This window comes from Lepidochelys kempii, chromosome 2 (genome assembly GCF_965140265.1).
Source record: "Lepidochelys kempii isolate rLepKem1 chromosome 2, rLepKem1.hap2, whole genome shotgun sequence".
Classification (NCBI taxonomy): domain Eukaryota; kingdom Metazoa; phylum Chordata; order Testudines; family Cheloniidae; genus Lepidochelys; species Lepidochelys kempii.
Genome location: NC_133257.1, coordinates 14195500 through 14220119, shown reverse-complemented (window position 1 = coordinate 14220119; position 24620 = coordinate 14195500). Strand labels below are relative to the sequence as shown.

Here is a 24620-nt window from a genome sequence, read left to right as displayed (position 1 = left end):
GACAGAGGCAGCATGCCCCCTCATGCTATCAGTGGCCAATGGAGCCGCATGCCACCTCCCGGCCCGTTTCCTGCCTTTTTCCCTCGCTCCCTCGTGCTGTCCTGCCTGACTCTGCCCAGCAACTAATGACACTGACTCTGTCCCCACTCCCCATGCGTTGACTCTGCGGCTCCCAGCCCATTGGCCGGGAGCTGCGGGGGAGCGGTGCCTGCAGCAGACTAATCTGGCAACATGCATGCGTGCTTGCCTGCAGAGTTGCCTGGCCATGCCTCCCCTTAGCCAGCAACAGCAGGGACAGGGAGCCGAGCTGCCCGAGGTGAGCATACTCCATGCCATGGACCTCAAAATTTTTACAACAGACACTTGTGTCTGTGTACAGACTCGTTACCAAGCCCTGGGTTCAGGAGACAAAAAGTCTGTGGGATGGGAACTTCTAGCTGTTTGCCAACATGTAAATTTCTTGCTGGTATCCTTTTTCCTGCCAAAGAGTGGTCACTTAACCATGTGATAGTCCATTTGATTTTGTTGACACCTGGCTGAGGTGTCAGTTTGCCTTTTGTCTTTGAGGAACCAGTTTGTGCCTGCTTTTCTAAACTTGGAATATGTCTCAGTGTTTATACAGTAGTATCTTATAACTTTACATATAATGTTGCCATACATATTTTACCAGGACAATAATAATGAGCACATCATGAGTTTCAAACAATACCTCACAAGGCATACTTTGTACAAAATCCATTATAGTTTTGTAAAAAGGATGAACATAGGCATACAGACTCTCTCTCACCCCTCCCCCTAGATACAATTACTGGTTATGACTGTCCTCTTTTTGCCTATATTGATGTAATCTGTTAATGATCACTGGTCCCTACGCAACCACCACCAACTTCTCCTCTAGTGATTAATTCATCTTTATCTGTCATAATGAGATCCAAAAGAGTTACCTTGTATTGTGTGCAATACCATTTCTGCATAAGATCTCCTGCATATGTATCCCAAATTGGAAATCCCAGTAACACAATTTTTCTTTCTGCACAGTATAGATGGGTATTTAAGGAGTAACTCATTCTCTTCTCTGATTTGATTCAATGGTCTTCAACACAACACCAAAAATGACTGACAGTTCTAGAGACACTAGAAATGCTCTATGAAGAGAAACTATGTCTAGAGGAGAATTAATATTAAATTTGATCAAAACTTGATTTCAGATCCTTGATTCAAAAGTATTTTCATATTAGATATGTTCAGACTATTTGGTGAGCCTTTCACTCAGAAGCTAAATACCTCTAGGGGACAGTTCCTTCAGGAAAAACGTTCATTAGAAATTCCAAGAGAACAGGTCAGTCTTAGATGTTCAAGATCTACATCTAGTACAGAACTCCCATGATTACAGATACAGAAATTCGTTTGAGAAAAAGAAATTGTCCAAGCAGTCAATAATTTACTGTATTAACCAGCAGGAAAGAGCAGAGCCTATTCTTACTGTTTTTTATTTTTCTAGAAGAGGAAAGAAAGCATTCTGGTAGACAAGGTAATTTTTAAATACAACCCACTGAAGAGTTTGATAAAACAAGAAGTGAACAGGATTTTTGAAGAAGAAAGCTCCTAAGATAAATTATTTAACCACAACTTGCAGAACTAACTGTTCTTCCTACCAAAGCAAACAGATATTTGGGGGCAGCATGGTTGTCAGAGCAGAGAGGTCATTCTTGTACCGTTTAGTTTCATTGGAACAAAAATATTACCTATACTTTTTATTTTCTATTTGCAGCATAAACTGAAAGTTCTTCTTTGAGTGAGTGTACATGTGCAGACCGCTCCTGGTGAACATGTGCCCCCCTTCACAGTCACTGCAAATTTTCCCTCAGCGATACCTGTTGGGGCAGCTAGGGCACCTTCTGCTGCTGCATGCCACTGGCATCCACATAAAAGGCCCAGCTGACTCTGAGCCCCCTCAGTTCCTTCTTACGGCCTGTGATGGTCATTGGAACTCCTCTCTTTGCTTTTGCAAGTACTCTCAGTTGACTGTATTCTGGTATTTTATTGTAAATAGTTGAGTGTTAATGGTCTGGAAGCTCCATGGCTAAATCCTAGAGAACAAACTTGCTTGGAACAAGTTCGATAGGTCTTACTAAAGAGTAGAAGGATCTCCATCATGGATGCCTGCCTGTCAAAATGCCTGTCTTCACAAGGTACATCTTCATGTGTACTGTTTCCTTCATATGGTTATAAGTCCTTTTGTGTTTTATTAGACTTCCATTGAGAGAGAGAGAGTTTTGAGATCCTATTCCCAGGAGGCTGAAAAATCAAGGCCTGCTAAATAACTTCTTTTCCTGTCTGACCGTGCTCCAATTTTTTTAAAGGAGTCCAAGCTTATACAGCTTCTGCGATAGTAGCTCACCATCATCCAAAACATTTACATCAACACAAAGCTATGCACTCTCTCCGTTGAATGTATTTTGAATACAACCATCTGTGTATTTAGATGCTGTGAAAGGATCTGATAACTTGGAGGTCTGAAAACAAGGTTTCCACCTGTAACAGTGGCAGAAAGGACATGTCCTCTGAGTCAAAGCTTTTGTATATTCATTTCCCTTTTTCAAGTGTTTAGAGGAAGAATCTATTATGAAATTCTGTTCTTCTCCCACTGTGGCCTCTGAAATAAATCCCTATGAATTCTTCTGATTGGCTGACACCAAATTCACCAGCCCATCCCTGTTGGAGGAGGTCTGTCATAGTATTGGAAATGCTAGGTATAAATAAAAGTGGACAGATGGTGATATCAATATTTCACATGAGTTACGGCATGCTTTGTACAGGTCTTCCCCTCTATCCAGAAATCTGGCATACCTAATCTCATAGTCCAAAATACAATATCTTATGTACAAGGGATAGGATCAGCAATTAGTGTCTAAATCAGACAGAGACAGACAGACAATTATAATTGTATTGTCTGGAAGATGTGAGGAGGGATACAATTCATACTGGATTTATGGATCTAATTTGCAAATGAAAACTGTAGTTTTTTTTAAATAGTAAAATATCAGTGTGTTTTATTTATCCACCTTGTTTGTAACTTTGAGGTCAGGGTGTTTTTATTAATGAATGACCAATTGTTTTTATGATTGTTCAACACCATGAACATTTTTCCAGGTGGATCGTGCTTAATAAAATATTTTATTAATAATTGTAAACTAGGTAATCCTGGGTTATTGATAGAATCTAACGTCTATTGATCTCCAAGATAATACGGTATTTGCCCATAAAAGATAGAAATACTTACGTTTTTGCTCCAAAATCTCAACATTTCTAATATGCTTGTGGTCCTTTTGGTTCCCCAAGTCCCTAAAAATGTCAGATTAATACCTGAGAGAGAGAGAGAGAGAGAGATGCCAGCATACTCAAGTCTCCTGGGCCAGGCTACAATTCAGTTGTCTTGCTTTTCTGTGAAGAGAGACCCCAAGAAGGTCAGCCTCCTTAGGATGTTGTCCAGTACTTTCCTCCATGGTTATAATATGTCAAACTGCTTAGAAGAATGGAGATAAGATAACTAGAATGGGCAACATTCATAAGGGATGCCAGTCTCCCAGGCGGGGAAGTTCACCAACTTAAAACTTTTCTCAAAAGTATCTGGCTGACAGTCAGTGTCATCTTAGAGATGAAAGCAATCTGAAATGCCCCCCACTCCCTTCTTCTTTCCAGGCTAAACGGAAGATATTCATGTGTACCTTCTAACCATCTCCCAAATGTCACTGGAAAAGCATGCTATTCGCCAAAATTTTAATGGCTGCAATTCATAAATCAGAATGTCTGTTAGTTTTAATTGAAGAATCCAGATCAGGGTCTACTGGATCAGGTCTGCTCCAGCCTAGTAAATAAAGATATAGGAAAGAAACTTACCAAAAATCTAATCCACTCCATCCCTTAGGAGTCAAAGCTGTTTTGTCTGGAGCTTTGACAATTTCTGGTGCAGACATGCATATGGATAGGAGTTATATAGGGCATCCATATATGCCTTATCAAAACTCTGCAGACTAGTCACCTCTGCTTTCCTTAGTGGGGGGGCTTTGGCCAATGCATCCTACTTATTGTGCTCATCTAGTGCTTCTTGAATGTTCTTCATTGTACACCTTGTTTATAATTTGGTATTTTGTAGCTAAGGGATTCCTATATACAATTCCCATCCATCATGACTTGTCATACATCAGGTGCAGAAATAGACATGTTATGTTCGAATTGCCTTTCTGTACTGTATGTCAATCAGAATGAAATATCCCTCCCCCCATGGAAATAACTGACATGTGGGTATTAATCTAAGATCTTATTGCAGTAAAATCTTTGCTGCTTACACAAGTTTAAAGTATTAACAGTTTACTGAAGCAGTTGCTTTAGAAAGAACAAGGTCCTGGAAATAAAACTGTCACAGAAGGCATCTATAGAAGGGCACAAAAAGGAGAGCTCTCTCCTGTCAGCATAGAGCTGCTACGCGAGAGATGTTATTGCATCAGTACAGCTGTGTCGCTGTAAGCTCTCTAGTGTAGACCTAGCCTTACTTACTGATTGGTTGCTGCAGCCTTTCTGCCTGAATGGAGAGTGAACTGCAACCTATCCTCTCTGAATTAACATCCCAAAGGTGTACAAAGATGCTTAACTGGTAACATCGCTGTTTAGAATCTGTGTTTCAACCAAAAGACTTGGAACGAAGTATGAGGGAAAACCCAAGGCTGCTTTTGTTTTTTTGTTAAAAGAAAAACACCTTACAATTGAGAGGAGGCACAACATCTGACAGATGGGTGCCAGTGTTCTTAGAGTGGCATTAACCCTTTTGTTTGTTCAGTTTCTGTGCTTCATAGTAAAGTACATAAGGCAACATTTGATATTTCTTTGGTCGCATTCACATTGATAGATTTTCCTTTCTTCCTTCATTAGAATTGTAACTATTGGCAGTGTTTGAATAAAAGTCTTCCACTTTGGTGAAAAGGAGTAGAGACAATGTAGTTGTTGAACTAACAAGAGTGAAATGATGTGAGAACCAGCGCTTATTACTGGTACATGGAGGAGCCTGTTTGTTTTGAATACAATCTTTTTTTCTTGCTTTACACTAAAACTGCAATCCTTGGCTCATTTATACTGAATGGAATTTGATGATAAAGAAATTCAGCTCTGACTTCGCATTAGCTCACAACATCTGTTTCATTCCTATATAGCGCACCGGATTTGAAGGATACCTTATGGTATTTCAAGGTCTGCATGTGTTTGAGAAGTATTCTACTAACTCTGTATAAATAACTCTTTATGAATTCTTCAGTTTACTTATGAGTAGCTCTATCGAGGAAAGCAAATAAATCTAGTGTGTCCTCAGTTTACTTATACAAGTCTATTTTAGATTTTTCAATTGAAAATATTTTCAGCACTCAGTATGTTTATTTGGATAAAATTACTCCTATATGTGAGAGAAATTCATAGAATCAGAACTTAAAGATGGAATTCAGCTACTGGGGCAGGTCATTTAATCTACCTTCCACCATCACAGGATTTCTCCCTGTGGTACACTGGCCTGCAGTCAAAATGCCTTCGGCTGAAAATTCATCAGACCTGACAAGCTGAAATGAAGTGATGGGATTTTCACCACTTTGCAGTGGAATGTGATTCCACCATCAGCTCTTGCCTGATACTCATTCTAAATTGTTAAGAGGCATATATAGTGTTTTAAGTAATGGTAATTGTTTTCGCTAGTCAGTAAAGACCCCGCCTCTTTTTTACTGGTGTGGTTTGGTTTTGTTTGTTTTTGTTTAATAGAAAATATGCTGGAATTAATGGGCAGCCTCAGAGAGGAAAACACGATGCAAGCAAAAATATAATTAAAAAACATGTTTTATTTGAAGGTTCTAATCATATTTTAGATTAAATTGGTGTTCCCATTGCCGCATTTTTCTGTATTGTTGTTTCTAAAGGGTTTTCAACAAAAAATTCATCTAGAATATTATGAAAAATACTTTTTTAGAAGCAGTCCTTGAGATAAGTATTTTTCTGTGTTGGTTGAATAGCTTTCCGTTCCTTTCTTCTGTCTAGGACTACAATGATGAAATTAGACAGGCACAGCTCCAAGAATTAACATATTTGAATGGTGGTTCAGAAAATGCAGAAGTTCCAGTTGTTCGCGGAAAACCACCAATACGAGCACGAGGAGTACCAGTCCCTGCTTTGGCCAGGTAGGTACCTCAAAATGCCACACCATTTTAATTGTACATGTACGTTTGCTCTCAGTCTTGAATCAAGTCTGACTCTCCAGAGCATATGGCAAGGTATTATGTAAGAAAAACAAGAATGGCAAAGTAACTCTGTATCATTTGATTTCTATTTACACGGATACCAAAATGTGAGGAAATATCCTGGTTCTGGAGAAAGATTCACATTGGTTCACAGAATCATAGAAGATTAGGGTTGGAAGAGACATTAGGAGGTCATCTAGTCCAACCCCCTGCTCAAAGCAGGACCAACCCCAACTAAATCATCCCAGCCAGCGCTTTGTCAAGCCAGGCCTTAAAAACCTCTAAGGATGGAGATTCCACCACCTCCCTAGGTAACCCATTCCAGTGCTTCACCATCCTCCTAGTGAAAGTTTTTCCTAATATCCAACTTAGACCTTTCCCTCTGCCACTTGAGACCACTGCTTCTTATTTTTTCATCTGCCACCACTGAGAACAGTCTAGATCCATCCTCTTTAGAACCTCCCTTCAGGTAGTTGAAGGCTGCTATAAAATCCCCCCCTCACTCTTCTCTTCTGCAGACTAAATAAGCCCAATTCCCTCAATCTCTCCTCATAAGTCACGTGCCCCAGCCCCCAATTATTTTCATTGCCCTCTGCTGGGCTGTCTCCAATTTTTCCACATCCTTTCTGTAGTGGGGGGCCCAAAACTGGACGCAGTACTCCAAATGTGGCCTCACTAGTGCTCAATAGAGGGGGAATAATCACTTCCCTCGATCTGCCAGCAATGCTCCTACTAATACAGCCCAATATGCCGTTAGCCATCTTGGCAACAAGGGCACACTGTTGACTCATATCCTGCTTTTCGTCCATTGTAATCCCCCAGTCCTTTTTTGCAGAACTGCCACTTTGCTAGTCGGTCCCCAGCCTGGAGCAGTGCATGGGATTCTTCAGTCCTAAGTGCAGGACTCTGCATTTATTCTTGTTGAACCTTATTCGATTTCTTTTGGCCCAGTCCTCCAATTTTCCTAGGTCACTCTGGACCCTATCCCTACCTTCCAGCATATCTACCTCTTCCCCTAGCTTAGTGTCATCTGTGAACTTGCTGAGGGTGCAATCCATCCCATCATCTAGATCATTAATGAAGATGTTGAACAAAACCAGCTCCAAGACCAACCCCTGGGCACTCCACTTGATACCGGCTGCCAACTAGACATTGAGCCGTTGATCACTACCCATTGAGCCTGACGAACTAGCCAGCTTTCTGTCCACCTTAAAGTCCATTCATCCAATCCATACTTTTTTAACTTGCTGGCAAGAATACTGTGGGAGACCATATCAAAGGGCTTGCTAAAGTCAAGATACGTCATGTCCACTGCTTTCCCCATATCCACAGAACTAATTCTTTCATCATAGAAGGCAATCAGGTTGGTCAGGTATGACTTGCCCTTGGTGAATCCATGTTGACTGTCCCAAATCACCTTCCTCTTCTCCAAGTGCTTCAAAATGGATTCCTTGTGGACCTGCTCCATGATTTTTCCAGGGACAGAGGTGAGGCTGACTGGTCTGTAGTTCCTCGGATTCTCCTTCTTCCCTTTTTTAAAGATGGGCACTATAATTTCCTTTTTCCAATTGTCTGGGACCTCCCCAGATCACCACGAGTTTTCAAAGATAATGGCCAATGGCTCTGCAATCCCATAAGCCGACTCCCTCAGCACCCTTGGATGCATTAGATCCAGATCCATGAACTTGTGCATGCCCAGCTTTTCTAAATAGTCCTTAACCTGTTCTTTCACCGCTGAAGGCTGCTCACCTCCTCCCCATACTGTGCTGCCCAGCACAGAAGTCTGGGAGCTGACCTTGTCTGTGAAGGCTGAGGCAAAAAAGGCAATGAATACTTCAGCTTTTTCCACGTTGTCTGTCACTGGGTTGCCTCCCCCATTCAGTAGGGGTCCCACACTTTCCCTGACCTTCTTGTTACTAACATACCTGTAGAAACCCTTCTTGTTACCATTCACATCTCTTGCTAGCTGCAACTCCAATTGTGCTTTGGCCTTCCTGTTTACACATGTTGATATACACACATTGTGGTTTGAATTAGCAAGCCTATGTCTTGCGAACTCTTAGCAAGGGTGACATGATGCCTGTGTTGAGAAAAGATAACTCTGCAGTATTGAGTGTAACACTGGATGTTCAGTTACATAAGGGACCAATCAAGTTTTGTTTTAATTATAAGTAGGACTTCTGATTTTTCATTTTAACTGATGAAACGCTGCTTGTCCGAAATAAAGAGGGGTTTAGCCAATGAAGACCAGTATAAAACTGGAAATGGTTACTTATTACTTGTGTACACTGAGTGGTACTGCAGAGTGTGGGGGTTTGATTTCTGAACCACACTAATGTGTTGCACATTAATTGAACTGAGCAGGCCCTGCTGGTGCACATGAAAGGTTCCCGAGCCTAATTCAAAGTAATGCTGTTTGAAACAGTACTACATTATAGGGCACTAGGGAACATTACTCATTACAGAAGTGTATACCATAAGTAGTAATCTCATTGTAAAGTATATACAAAGAGAGCACCCCGATTCCCTCCCCCACCCACAATTTTTGGGCACCAACATAGAACTCAACATTTACTAAAATAACCCCCTCCACTCCAACTAAACTAATAAGCCCTGAAAAACAGAAGCCCTAGTTACAATGTGCTTAATAGATAGATATTCAGATAGGAAGGGTTATAAAATGCTAAGGGTTTTGTAATCAGTACTTTAATTGATTACGTTATTAGGTAAGAATAGGATATGTATTTTCCCCATTGTGCAAACAAGAAACTCTGAGGCACAGAAAAGTTAATCTTTCAAAAGGTCACAATGGAGCTCATTGGCACATCTAGAATTAGTATCCAGGCCGCCTGAATTCTAGTCCCATTCACTAGCCACACAACCACAGTGTGTCATCCTTCCTTCCTTCCTTCCTTCCTTCCTTAAGGTTGTTCAGTTATTTTTTTCAAGTAACTGCAGTCACTGATACAAATGGTCTTGCATCTTTACTTCCACAATGATACTTCTGATGTTTCGGTTGTTTTAGCTGCTATAGATTGGCTTTTTGGGACACATTTCTTAGATAAACAATTAATGGTCTGGCTTCCTTTTATTGAGTCCTGAATTTCAGACTAATTTGTTTTAACTCTATAACTGGTTTATAAGATGTACTAATTTTTTAATTTTAACATTATCGTGATAATTCAGCACGATCAAAAGCTAAAAATATAAGTTCACATAAGTGTTTTGAAGCTCGAGTTTGGTTTTGGACCCATCTCTCAATTTAAAAAAAGCCACACGTCCAAATCCTTCAGATTTGAATTTGAGTATTTAACACGCATTTTTGTTAGAAGGAGAAAAGGGGAGAAATATGCTTCCTCTTCCATAGTACTTTCCTCTACTACAAGAACAGTCTTATGCCTTCGTTATCAACCCTCTTCATGCCCATTTATTTGAAATTCAGAAGGGACAGCTCAGGTTTTTTTCCTCCAAGTCCTTTGAATCCCTAGTGTGTGTTGGGTGGTGGAGGGGGTAAAAAAAGTAGTGCAGGGCATTTACGTTATAACACAGATCTTAGTTTCTATAGAGAAAACTGTTGCTACTCTGTAAATTAAGCCATTTCCCTTCTACCAGATCCGTCATTTTTATTTACGGTAAATCCTAACTCACAGGTTAATTTCAAAATGAAGTTCAATATACAGTCCTGAGGCTAACCTAACTCATGTAAACAGATATTTTTTGGGGGAAAAATGCCTGGAGAACTGAGACAATCTGGAAAGATGACCAAATTATTCATCTCATTTAACAATGCAAATGGAGTCTGTTAATTTTTGAGCATTTACGTTATCTAGAATGGTGGTATTCTATATCAGAGCCTTATTCCTTCGAGGTTATAGTTTTGTTCTCTGTCCTGGCTTTTTGTATTGGAGGAATTATTTGCTTTTGTACACTTTGCCAAGTTACCTATTGCAAGATACATGTTGTCTGCTTTGCTGTTTCAATTTTAAGATTATTCAAACAGTGATAAAACTGTCATGATGTCCCACTTCCTTAGCATTGTACATGTTATTCACTAGGCTTAGGAAATCCATAAGGCTAAATCCATTCACTTTTTGTTTTAAAAGAAAGGAGCCTCTGGATCCCTCCATTCTGCTTGTGTAATATTTTCATTACAGTATTTTAAGTGTATATTTTAGATCAATCATGCCCAAAAAGTGTGGGCATGAAAATCCTTTGATAAAGGCTTAGATAACTCATGTTTTTGCTGAAGCTTTAACAGTGATCTTTTTATTTCTATAAAATATATTTGAATCGTTTTTATAATATTAAGGTACCAGTTGCAAACATTTGTAGCCACATCTTGGTTATCCTGTAGACCTTTCTTGCAATATTATTCTGGTTGTCAGGAATTTTCCCCTGGTTTGGGTTATATCTTTGTTCTTTTCTCCAGCTAATGTGCTTCTCTAATTTTTCTTCATATGATCTATTGATGGGAGTTCCATAGTGTTCAGATTTAGGTACACATATATTTGCATCTGAAAGGTTTTTGTGCACTAATTCCTACAAACATCACATTTTAGTTATTTGTAGATAACTTAGGTTTATACTTCTCAGGGTCTGTCTTTACATTTCTTGCTTTCTCAGTGACACCTCTAACAAGTGTATGCTGAACTTAGTTCTCATCACAAAGACTTTTGGTTCTGTCGTGCTTTTCTACTCTACTAATATTTAGAGAGAAATTTTTCATTTACCTTAGAAACACCTTTTTCTGTGATACAGAATTTGATCATTATCTTGGACTAACTTGTTTCTGTTCTTGTATTGATTCTTTTGAGATCTTTAGTTACCATTTGTCTGTAAGCTTCTACCCTTTCCATTTGCAATCACTTAAAATTGTGTGTCCTCCAGTCTTTTTTTAAATTCTTATAACTGCCATGCAATTCTATTTAAATGTATGCTAGGTACCTCTGGGTTTGAGTTCAACTTAAAGGTGATCTGCCAAGGGAAAAAAATGGGGTTTGTGTCTTCTGTTCCTTTTTTGATGATATAAAGAAGCCCTGAAATGAGTTCCTTTTTTGTTGTTGTTTAAGTTGTTTAAAAGTTGTTTCTTTATTTTACATTAAAAATTGAAGTTTTGTCTCCGGTGATGGCTGGAGAATTGATGAAATGGTAATATGAGAACTTGAAATGTCTAACATTGTGATTTAAGGAAGCCTTTGTTAAAGGCTTTAACATCCAGCCCCATAAATAATGATGTTTAAACAAACAAACATCCCTGAGGTCTGGCAACAAAATCAGAGAAGACAAAAAAGACATTCCTGATGTTTCTAAGAAAACATAGATGCAGAAAAGTTAATGATTTAAAAAAAAAAACACTTTTCAGTCGTATACCTCATAAAAGACAGGAAGATTACAATTCCAATACTTTTAAATTCATTTTGAATATAAGATCTCAAACCCTTCCTCTCACTTCATTCAGCAACCAATTTATGTAATATGATATAACAAACATCTTTCTGCACAGAATCTTTCCTCAATTCCTTTGCTTATGTTTATTTTCCTATTTACAGGTTAAAGTGTTGGGTTTTCACCTGTTATATTTTCACCACACGGTGGAATTCTCTCCTTATTCGCTGTTTCATCTTAAGGACATGACAGAATACCTTGTTCTTTTTCAGTTTCTGTACTTTATATATACCTGTTGTACAGTACCTGGTAATTGGTCACATTTTTCTTTATTAGCTGCCAACTGTATGCTTGAGTGCTGCACAGGGAAAGATCTGATACTTTCCCTATGGACTCTATATTCTAAATCTGGCAGACAATATAGCTTGTCAAAAGTGCCTTTTCTTACATATATAAAATTCCAGTATATGCTTTATTCAAAAGTTTCAGAATATAGAGATCAGTACATTTGTTACCTCTTGTAAATTGCCAAACATTAGATTGTCATAAATGTATGTCAGTTAGCTTCCTACTAACTTTCTTGACAAGAGTACTTTTTTCATAGAGCATTCTTTGGCTTAGAACTAGGACTCTCCCAGTCATCTTGCCCCTCTCCCTCTCTCTCATATCATCATCTCCACATCCCTCCCATGGCTTTGTACAGAAAGCTTGCCTCCTACTCCTGAGGGAGAAAAAGAGGAAGTAGAAAATAAGACTTAATTGTCACAGAAGAGTTTGCCTCCCTTCCCAACTTGAGCTTTTAAGTATTCACTTTCCTTCCTTCCGTTGATCTTGAATCTAGTGCTACTTCCTTTTTCTTGGGTCCCCCCGGCTTGTTTCTCTGCTCTCCTGATAATGACAGGAGGAAGGAAGCAATACTACAAAATGGTGGGGCTTACATCGATAAACATCTCTTACCCTTTAAATATTCTATATCTATTCTATATATCAAAAAGGAAGGGACAAAGGGACTTGGTCATCATGGGTGTCTCAGCTATCGTTTCTTTGGGGAAGAGGGGGGAAGAAGAATCTTAGCTGTTTAACTCTGACCTGCTACTAGCTAGCATGCAGAACCAGCCGTTCTCCAACTGTGATGCTGCTTCTGCTTCTTCCATCTTCCAGCTGCTGTTCCTTCCCTTCCTCTATCTCCACACCTACCCAGCTCCTGGAGCCCAGCAAGCTCTAAAATTTGAAAAATTATTCAAGAGTGAGTGGGCCAGTGTCACTTCCCTACTGGTGTATTAATTCATGCAACTGTAACTAAAGCCCTGCAAATCCTAGGATATCCGCTTTTTATCTGCAGATATCCACATCCGTGGATGCGGATATCAGTGGACCATTTTTGCAGATTGTGGATGGATGTGGATCCAAATTTTTTATTTAAAGCCCTGCACATCTGCAGATATCTATGGATCATTTTTGTGGATCAGATGTGAATATAAATTTTGTATCCACACAGGCTCTACTTGTAACATCTCCCTTGGAATCAATATGATTTTCAGTATCTTCTTCTTTAAAAATGCATGCATTGACAATGATGATATGAATTGCAGATACAATTTTTAAAGTGTGTAGTGAGGAATGTTAAGTCTTATGGACTCTAGCTAGTGTCTCTCTCCAAGGGCCTCTTGCAAACCTGAAAACCACATTTTTTATTTACTTTACACTTGAAAAAATAATTAGCTTATTTTAAACTTAAAATATGACTCTTCAGAATTAATCAGATTCCTGACAAACTTCCTAACCCAAAAATATTGGGGGGGGGGGACTTTACTGGACACTACTTCTCAATTTACCTGAGTGAAGGAATGTACCCCAGTTGCCCTGATTTTTTTTTAAAAAAGCTCTTGACATTGTTGCTAAGGGAATTGCTTTTATGACTCACCTGGCTTTCTGGTGGGGTTGAATAATTTCTCCTATGTTAAATGCTTGTACCCACGAGTGCTAATCCATTTAGCCATTTGGTTTCTTTCTACTTATTTTGATCAGATTTGCAGTCAAAATTCTAATACTTGAGGAATTTATGCAAGCAACTGATAGGAGTTACAGTAGAATATTTAATTGGGTTTTGAGGATCTCATACAAGAGCACAAGAAGCTATTCTGACTAATATTCTCCTGGAAAATATAAATGGTCATTTCAAGTACTTGCTTCAAGGTGGACTAGCATACAGTAACTTTTGTGCAATTGTGCTATATGAAGAAACATTGTGACTTCCCATTTTTATACCTTCTTTCCTCCTTTGGAGTATTAATATCATGTAGAAAATCTCCAAAATTATCCACCTAAAATTCAGTGGCTCAAATTCCTTGATGGAATTACGTGCATGCAAGAGTTATGTTGGTCCTACACAGAAAATTCCTAGAATTGTGGCGTCTAAGAATGCAGCTATTATCAAATCTTCTCACCAGTCTCCTTCATAGAGTATTACTGTTATGCTACCCCATATAATGCCTTGTCTTAGCCCTCCTTATACTGTCCTTATATTTTGGGATAGCTTATTTGGGAAAATGACACAAGTTTCCAATTAATATAGATCAGAAGCGCTATTCATATATCTTGTTAAAACCCTGTTATTTACCTTTGTGTGCAGGCTGGGGTCCTCAAGGCTTCATTACTGCAACTCTGTCTGGGGCTAAATATAACAGTCACACAAATTCTACAGCTAGTTTAGAATGCTGCAGCCTGCCTCAGTCATAAGTGACATAGGATCATGTCACTCCTATAATGCTCTCACAAATTCCTTATTAATTTCCAGATCGAATTTAAACTCCCAGTCCTAATCTGTAATACTCTGAATTAATTTGAATTTATAAAGACTGCCTTTTTGTCCACAATCCACTGAGGCAATGTACTCCATAGGGTTGTTGAAGCTTGAGAGAGAAGATTCAGGAGCTGTGTGGGGCAGTGTGTTCTCTATGGCTTTATTGCAGTTAAGCTCATACTCAGTCTCTCATCCTCTGCTATGTTCAGCTCAAAATGAAGGCCACCTTTTTGATAGTTTTATTCCAGCAATGACATGTATTTAAAATAAAACCAAACAAAATGAGAAGGCAGAGGTGCTAATGACCTGTTTATTTTTGGCATGTGAATAGCAAGGTGCTAAGATATCAACGTTGCTAAAGAAATTTGACAAGAGAATTAAATATGAATATATTTACTAAATGCTACCTCTACAGTTACATTTCTCTGAGGATCAGTTTCTGCCCTGCTACTAAAACAAGATTTGTATCTGTGCCCATAGAAGGGAAAAATATTGTTTTTGTAGAAAGGAAATCACTAAAACAATAGCCCATACTATTTAAAAAAAAAAAACGAATTTATCATGTAAGTCTAAATCACTAAAGACTTATTGCACACTTATAAAAAAATGTTATGTAAGTATACAAGAATGATAAAGTATTACAAAATGCTGTATTCATGTATATAAGGGTTGCAGGAAAAGAGTTCTGTATTTGAAAAATACTGTTGTCATGTAATTATACCATTGGGCTGTGTAGGTATTGGGGAAGTGGTACAGTTCATGGTATTTGTGTGACTTATTCACGGTAAAATCTTTACTAAGGGAGATGCTTCCACCTATGATTTGACAAGCAGATGGCCAAAGAAGAAAAAAGTCTCTTTCCACAAGTGATTGCTGCTCCTAACCATCGAAGAACCAGTTTCCATTCCACATCAGAAAGGAGCTATTGTATAGCCCTCCTCCAAAGAACCTTCTTTTTAATTCGGTAGATGGAAGGAAAAAAATGTAAAATGTTGAATTAAGAGGGTCTTTGCCAGCTAATTTGTTCCTTGACTTTAGCAAAGCTTTTGACACGGTCTCCCACGGTATTCTTGCCAACAAGTTAAAGAAGTATGGGCTGGATGAATGGACTATAAGGTAGATAGAACGTTGGCTAGATTGTTGGGCTCAAAGGGTAGTGATCAATGGCTCCATGTCTAGTTGGCAGCCGGTATCAAGTGGAGTGCCCCAAGGGTTGGTCCTTGGGCCGGTTTTGTTCAATATCTTCATAAATGATCTGATCTGGAGGATGGTGTGGATTGCAACCTCAGCAAGTTTGCAGATGACCCTAAACTGGGAGGGGCGGTAGATACCCTGGAGGGTAGGGATAGGCTGCAGAGGGACCTAGACAAATTAGAGGACTGGGCCAAAAGAAATCTGATGTGGTTCAACAAGGACAAGTGCAGAGTCCTGCACTTAGGATGGAAGAACCCCATGCACCGCTACAGACTAGGAACTGAATGGCTCGGCAGCAGTTCTGCAGAAAAGAACCTAGGGGTTACAGTGGACGAGAAGCTGGCTATGAGTCAACAGTGTGCCCTTGTTGCCAAGAAGGCCAATGGCATTTTGGGATGTATAAGTAGGGGCATTGCCAGCAGATCGAGGGACATGATCATTCCCCTCTATTCGACATTGGTGAGGCCTCATCTGGAGTACTGCGTCCAGTTTTGGGCCCCACACTACAAGAAGGATGTGGAAAAATTGGAGAGAGTCCAGCGGAGGGCAACAAAAATGATTAGGGGACTGGAACACATGAGTTATGAGGAGAGGCTGAGGGAACTGGGATTGTTTAGTCTGCGGAAGAGAAGAATGAGGGGGGATTTGATAGCTGCTTTCAACTACCTGAGAGGTGGTTCCAAAGAGGATGGATCTAGACTGTTCTCAGCGGTAGCTGATGACAGAACAAGGAGTAATGGTCTCAAGTTGCAGTGGGGGATGTTTAGGTTGGATATTAGGAAAAACTGTTTCACTAGGAGGGTGGTGAAACACTGGAATCCATTACATAGGGAGGTGGTGGAATCTCCTTCCTTAGATATTTTTAAGGTCAGGCTTGAGAAAGCCCTGGCTGGGATGATTTAATTGGGGATTGGTCTTGCTTTGAGCGGGGGTTGGACTAGATGACCTCCTGAGGTCCCTTCCAACCCTGATATTCTATTATTCTAATGTCTGCATTTGCCTGCTTCCAACTGTGGAAGATTTTGTGCCTGAATTATGTGAGGTGAGACCTCCAGCTGAACATGCAATCAGCTGCTGAGTCTAGTAAAGTGTGGTATCCGTCACCTTCCAGTAAACAGAGAACGTCCCCACAAACTGCTGACAAGACCTCCCCATCCCCCAAAAGTAAAACCTTTCACATAGAACACTTCTTGCTGTACCACCATCTGGTGTTTTTCCAAGGACGCTCCTGTTCCTGTCACTGGTTTCCTTAGGTCCCCCACAGCTCTCTAAAATTTTAACTTCTAATACTGGACCAGGGAGCCTATCTACAAGGCCTTTAGGAAAGTCTGAACCTATGCCTCTCCTGTCTCCACCTCTCACACAATCAGTCTAAGCACAAAGGTCAAAACCATAACACTTTTAAAAATCCAAATGTAAAGTCACTTCAGTCTTCCTTTCCTGCCAAACAATACCCAGTATATATTTTTAAAACTATTGATGTTTTTAACTTTTCCTTCCAGTGGAAGAAATTGAGAAGGAAACTTAAATGACCGACACAAGTCTTTCTTTATTCTTAACGACACTGAGATACCAAAGCTAAGAAAATCTATGAGCAAAATTGATTGGAAGGGAGAGCGCAGAGAAAAATGTGAATGAAAAATGGGAGCTCTTTTAGAAGAGTTAATTGGATGGCCAAAAGCCATCAAGAAAGAGGACAAAGTTAGCTAAAAGCCCATCATGGTTCAGTAGTAAAACAAAGTCAGCTACTAGAAATAAAAAAACCCAAATATAAAACTTGGGGCAAAAAGAGAAATAGAGAGTAATCAGTATAAAATGGAAGTTATGAAATGTAGAAAACTGATCAGAGAAGCTAAAGACAAAAGGGAAAAATCCATGACTAGCCAGGCTAAGGGCAATATGGTTGGTTGGTTTGTTTGTTTTTAAAAAAAGTATATTAGGACAAAAGAAATCCCAGGCATATCATAGGCCCATTACTAGATGGGAGTGGTAAATTTTTGAATATTGCAGAAAAGACAGATGGTCAATAAATATTTCTGGTATCTTTTTGGAAATAAGCAGGATGATGTACTTACGTGAGGATGATGAAATATTTTTCTGGTCTATTAGTAAGAGCATGTTAAATAATATCTACTAGTGATAAATATTTTTAAGTCCTCAGCAGCAGCCCCACATAACTTGCATCCAAAAGTCCTAAAAGAGTTGGCTGAGGATTTCTGGCCTCCTGAAGTTAATTTTTAATAAATCTTGGAATGCTGGCAAGAAGACTGGAAGAGTGCTAATGTTGTGCCTATATTCAAAAGAGGCAGGTTGGATGACTCAGATAACTATAGGCCTGTTAGTAGAGTGGTAAATGATAAGAGAGTGTGATCTAGATTGAATGGCCCACAGTTTTACCAGGCAAACTAAATGCATTTTAATACAGGTACATACAAAGTAATACATCTAGGAACATGGAATTCAGGCCATAGCTACAAAATGGAAAGTCTGTATCCTGAAAAGCAGTGTCTTTAAAAAGGATTTTGGAGTCCGAATGGACAAGCAATTCAACATAAGCTGTGGGGAAAGAAGGATAATATGATCCTTGGATGTATATACATGGAAGTAGTGAGTAGGAATAAGGAGGTGATTTTACTTCTGTGAAGGGCAGTGGTTCTCAACACGTGGCCTGCGGGCTGCTTGCCGCCGAATTAGCGCTCAGCTGTGGCTCAGCTGTTTGTTTTATTTTTTTTTAAAAAAAGGGTTGCTGCTTCCTGGTCCCAGCAGGAGTGGAGGCGGCTGAGGGGGGAGACGGCGCCATGGAGCCCTGCAGGAGTGCTCCCTTCCAGGAGGGAAGGTGAAGCAGCTCGCTGTGGTGGGGGAGGAGCTCCCACACTGCAGTGACACACTGTAGGGTTGCCAGGGTGGGGGGAGGCACTCGGTCATCAATCCACACCGGGGCAATGCTCCCCACCCCCAATTTCTGCGAGCACTGAGCAGGGCTTGCTCTGCTCACCCTGTCACGGGGGATGGAGGTTCTGTCCTTCCCAACCTATGCCAGGTTACTCAGTGCCTTCCCTCAACTGAGCTGGCAGCTCCGGGATGCTGACTCCGGGGTCCTAGTACCCATCGTCATCCTCATCTATGCGTGCTGGGTCCTGTTTCTGTACAGTGATGAGTGCCTGTGTGGGGCAGAGCAAGGCAGTGGGGAAGGATGAGGGATGGGGTAGGGCAGGGGGAAGAGAAAGGGATGAGGGAATGGGGCAGGAAGGAGGAGGCAAGGGACTGTGTGGAGAGGAAAGGGGATGGGGTGGGCAGAGGACAGTGAGGAGAAGAAACGGAGTAGGGGGATGGGCTAGAGGGGAGAAAAGAGGATGACCGAGTGCCATCGCTGAGGGAACGCTGCCTCGTTGCTTCTGGTTATCTGTGCCAGAGGCATCTGGAGAAATGGGGAGGAGGTACGTGTTTTCTCTCCCCACGCACACTCTAGCAACAGCTACATGTAACCTCTGCGGGGGATGACCATGCTCCAGGTTGGAGCGCACTCTGGACTGCCTGCAACAGACAGCGCCCGTCAGCCTGTCCCCTGCTGGCCATATCCAGTTCCAGAACTCACAGCCAGAGCAGGAGGCTGCCCTATAAGTCCTGTCGCAGGGTGGAGAGCTGATGTGGGGGGTAAATTTGTTGTGTGGGTGGCTTCTCATGGCTTGGTTGGTGGGATCACCTCTGCCCCTGACTGTTTGGGTGCAGGTATCGAGGGATGTGCCCGACTGGCCAGCCACAGCAGGCAGGGTTGTATAAATATTGTGTGGATGCAGCCCACATAACATATAGAGAACTACATATGCGGCCCACAATAGTAAATAGGTTGAGAACCACTGGTGTATGGTATTGGTGGGACAATACTGGAATGTTCTGTACAGTTGGGGTTTAATACGGATGTTGAAAAATTGGTGAGGATGCCCAAAATGATTTGAGGGTTGGAGAAATGGCCTAACAATGAGAGACTTAAAGAGCTCAATCTGTTTAGCTATGAAAAAGAAGGTTGGAGAGGTGACTTGGTTACAGTGTATAAGTACCTTTTATGGGAAGAAAATACAGCATCCTAAAAGGCTCTTTAACGTAGCAAAGAAAGGGGTAACAAGCCAGACAAATTCAAAGTGGAAATTAGGCTCAGATTTTTATCGATGAGGTTGATAAATAATTGGAACAAACTAACAAGGGAAATGGTAATTTCTCCATCTCTTGATGTCTTTGAATCAAGACTGGATGCCTTTCTGGAAGTTCTAAGATATACTTTAGTCAAACACAAGTTATTGGACTCAATATAGGTATAGCTGAGTGAAACATAATGGCCTATGATTAAGGCTGCATGCCTGTCACAGAAGTCACAGATGTGGCTGACATTGTCTCTGCAGGTCTTAGGTGGAGGGGCCAGGGCTGCCCCCGCAGCTCCTATTGGCTGTGATTCGCGGCCAATGGGAGCTGAAGAGCTAGTGCTCATGGCGGGGGCAGTGCACAGAGCCCCCTGGCCTTTCCTCCCCATAGGAGCTGCAGGGATACACCGGACGCTTCTAGAGATCCATGCGAAGCCGGGTAGGGAGCCTGCCAGCCCCGCCAATCCTGCTCCCCCCAGCACTAGCGGGGATCCTGGGCCACCCCCCAGCACCCGAGCCACCTTCCCAAAGCACCCATGGCCCTCCAGCCCAAGTTTTAGTCAAGGATATGTAGTACAAGTCATGGGCCGTGAATTTTTGGGTACTGCCCATGACCTGTCCAAGACCTTTACTAAAAATACCTATGACTAAAACATAGCCTTACATATGATACACAGGAGGTTGCACTAGGTGATCAGGTTTGAGAAACCCTGACCTAACAGTCTCTTCGGCATTAAACTCTATGAATCCAAAAAAAGCCACAGTGATGGGTACAGTAGAAGTGAAATACACAGCTCATTAAGAGAAAGTGCTGTCAAACACCAAACAAAGAATTCCACTCTCATAAGAAATTTGATTTGGTTTTACTTCCCAGTAGGTCAGAAAGTACATATCTCTGAGATTTCTGAAGAAGGGGAAACGTTTTCATCCTTTTTAGATCAGATTGATTCTGAGGACACCTTGCTGAAGTATTTTAATGCCAAGAACATCAGCCACTTAAGTGATTTGCAAACAGAAAAAAAAAAAGACTTCTTTTGCTTCTTTGATGTAGATGGGACTTCAAAGGTTGTTCCAAAGAAAAATTCTAGCCTTCACATTAATCAAGTAGTATACCTGGCTTTTTCCTGCTTCAACCGAAAATGTGACAAAGAAATGATCCCGTATTCATCTCAGCTTGTCTGAGCTCTTAAATTTTACCTGGAAATGATTGAATAAGTCCGATCAACTAGATTGTTTCAGAAGGAGGAGTTAATCTCCTTTTCTTGGTTTGGTTAAGCACAAAATGTCTAAGGAGTTTTTTCACCAGGTTCCTTGCGCGGATTGGCCCTAGGGACCAGCCCAGGCCTTTATCCTCACTTGGCCTCTGGTCTCTGACATCTGGGTATTCCAGGTGTAAAGTCTCAGCCCATTGTCTGAGCCTGAGACAATCCACCCCTTCCAGGGTTGTCAACAAACACAAAAAAGGAACTCAAATGAATTGTCCCCCAGATGTGGTAAGGCTCCCTTTCTTCAGAGGGCTTCTGGTAGGCTGTGGCCCCAGAAGTTTTGGCTAACAGTAAGCTGCCTGTTTCTTTTTGAAACCTGAGAGCACAGTTGAAAATGACATCTGAAGAATGGGCTGTGCTTCTTGAAAATGATAAATTAGAGATATCCAGGGCTGTGGGAGGACTCTACATATAGATCACAGAGTATGATATCAGAATAGATCATGTAGTCTGACCTTCTGTAAATCCCAGACCATTACATTTCACCCAGTTACCCCTGTATTGAACCCAATATTTTGTTTAAGTAAAGCATATCTTTTTCCAGAAAGGCATCGATTCTTAATTTTAAAGACGTCAAGACATGGAGCATTTACCATTTCCATGTATCAGGTGTGAACTCCCTTGTAACATGAACATGTAAGGCATTCTGATTTTTCAGCTTGGAACTGCAAAAGTGGCAGTAATTCCAGAATGTGGGCAAGGTAGAATGGTTTGGTAGGATTGGATATTTTGAACTAGGGGTTTTTAATTGGATAAGGAACTATTGGAAGAGCTCCTGTGTGCCAGATAATCTTGCACTCATTTTAACTGACATGCATTAGAAATTATGCAGGGAAGGATTTATCCCTCTTAGTGCTTTGGGAGTGGATATGCCTCTTTGAATTAATTAAGCAAGGTTTGACTATTATGAATCTAATTCATAATATTAAATAGAACGCATTGACAAAACTTCTGGCTTAAAGCTATTCGTAATAATGGCATGGCAGCTGGCAATAGTTTAACAATGGTTGTCCGTATTTTATTCCCATAATAGGATTTCAGTGGTTATATTAAAAGTTAGTGCATCTGTGGTATTATTTCTCATGAAAATAGCATCTTGTGATATCAGGAGATGCTGTACTGAGATTTCAGTTATAAATTTAATCTATAATGGTTTAACAGCACAGTTCAGTAATGCACAACAGTTTAGGCCTGGAAGTAAATAGTAATAGTCATAGGTGTCAACAATTGAGAATTATTAATAGGAATATTTGTAGGGGGTAAATAGGGTACACTTTTAATTCATTGGAATACATGGATTTTTTTTGCGGTACAGAAGAAGTAAATTGTAAAAATTAGGACTTTCCCTCCTAAATAGCCAGTTGGCATCTATTGCAGCCAGTTGAAACAGAAGGAGATGTTTAGGTTAGATCTGTTCATTTCATGTCTCTCATTGTATGGGTAGAGTATTCTTTATCCAGGCCTATATGTTCCTGGTGGCAGATTCTTGCCGAGAACAGTTTCTAAAAAGAGCCAGTGCAGATTTGAAAAAGGAAGGGCAATATACATCTAGAATTGATCCTATCAAATAAAGTGTTTTAAGAAAATCAGAGTAGTTGCTAAAGCTATCTGCCTCAATTAGAAAAGGGCTAAATTCCTCCAGGAGACTAAATAAAAAAAGAAAAAGGTGAAGGTAATCTTAAATGCACTGAAAAAATCTCATTTGTGAGAAGCAAATACTTCAGACAAAACAGTTTATCCTCTAGTGCATAAAGAAGCTGAGAAGAATTGGAACAAAATAAAACTGCATCTTTCCCCTTTTTTGCTGCTGCTGCTTGGCAACGAACATACTCCTTTTCAGCTGATGAAACATAGACTGGGATGGTCCTAGTTTTATTTCCTCTCTAACCCTAGTAAAGTATATAACATGGTGCTGAGAGAGAGACTAGATTTACTTGTTTCAGAGTAACAGCCGTGTTAGTCTGTATTCGCAAAAAGAAAAGGAGTACTTGTGGCACCTTAGAGACTAACCAATTTATTTGAGCATGAGCTTGGATTTACTTGGAAAGACATTCTGAGCATTAGAAATACTCTTCATACAAAAAGTGGGGGTGGGGAGTAATAAGTATAAAAATAAGTCTTTATATGGTACTATTCCTTCTTTTTGTGTCTGTATCCGATTAAGGATCTTTTTGCTTTCTATTGTTCATATAATTTAATGGTACTTTGAATACTACTTAGAATCTGTGCTGTAGCTACCTTTCAATATTTTGTACAAAAAATCCAACTCTTCCTCAATATGTTTAATGATGATGTCAGTTTAAAAAGTTACTGAATTGTATAAACGGATAGAACTAGTCTGTGACCTTCAACACAATTTTGAAAGTAATACTTTTCCCCATTTTTCATTACCCTTCAAATCTAGTAAAACAAAATAGGAAATATAGTCAAGAAACAATAATATGTAAAGAATAAGGTTCCCACAAAAATGGTTCCCAGAAGGTTTCTTTTCAATTAACATAATAATGAAGATGCTAGTTTCTTTCTGTTTGTCACACTTTCACATATGATGCAGCGTGATGAGTGTTAAATGACAATCCTGTATCCAGCGTATATGGTTTTATATAAGAACATGTTCTTTTTCACATGATGGTCCTTATTGTATTCCACTGAGGGTTTACACATGTGCCCAGAACTGGAGATTTTGAAAGTAGTAGTGACTGTTGATCCATGCATACGCACTTGGTTCACTTCATGGTTTCATCCAAGGTGATAAAGGGTGGGACAGACTGACCATGTCTCCAGTTTCTTCTCACTGCCTCATGGTCCAGGTCAGAACTATTGGTGTCCTTTTGTGTGTGATGCACTTATTAACAATATAGTTGTACATAGTTTAGAGTATTTTACTGTTTTTACATTTTTATAGTTTTGGTTGTTCACTAGATTTAGGAGTAGAATTGGGGCTACTTTGGGGGATTTGTTTCCAAGTAAATACCCCCCCACACACACCCCTCTACCCATATGTGGGTACTGGACAATGCCAAAGACCCCGGGCTTTAAAATCTGCATCTCCTGCCCATGTTCCTTGTTGGTCAGCAGCAAACATCAACACTGCCTCTACTGTTTGGGAGAAGTCCATATTTCATCCAGGTGCAGTATCTTTCAGGCCTTCCTCAGCCATATCCAAGAAGGCCGGGCTCTCAGCCACCTCTGGAAGCACCTCATGGAAGTTGCCATGAGACCTCATTCAGACCCCCATACATCAGCCTGAAGCAGCGAGGAGTGCACCTCCCACTATGGAGTCTAAGTCCAGCACCAGTGGTACCACCACTATGGACCCCACCATCCTCCTCTCTAGACACCATGGAGTCACTCATTTCCTGCACCGTGGGGCCCACAACACCCTCCAGATTCTGTCATGCTGGCCCTATTGGGGATCCTGGCCCCAATACCTACTCTCAGAACCTGTCCATTCCATCAGAGAAATATTGTCTATTTCACCATCTTGGGTGCCTTTGAGTAGACACTTGGAACCGATGGCACAAGAAGAGCTGCTCAATCCGGTTCACACAGTACTGCTGGAGCA

At 40.5% G+C, this 24620-nt stretch overlaps 1 protein-coding gene across 1 annotated transcript in view; it reads left to right on the top strand.

Annotated features, from left to right (window-relative positions):
* Window positions 1-24620, top strand: part of KHDRBS3 (KH RNA binding domain containing, signal transduction associated 3) — a 193332-nt gene that overhangs the window by 97432 nt on the left and 71280 nt on the right. Inside the window, exon 5 of the mRNA XM_073330059.1 lies at window positions 6073-6212. Coding sequence (XP_073186160.1) covers window positions 6073-6212 — 140 coding nt within the window. The remainder of the gene's footprint in view (window positions 1-6072; window positions 6213-24620) is intronic.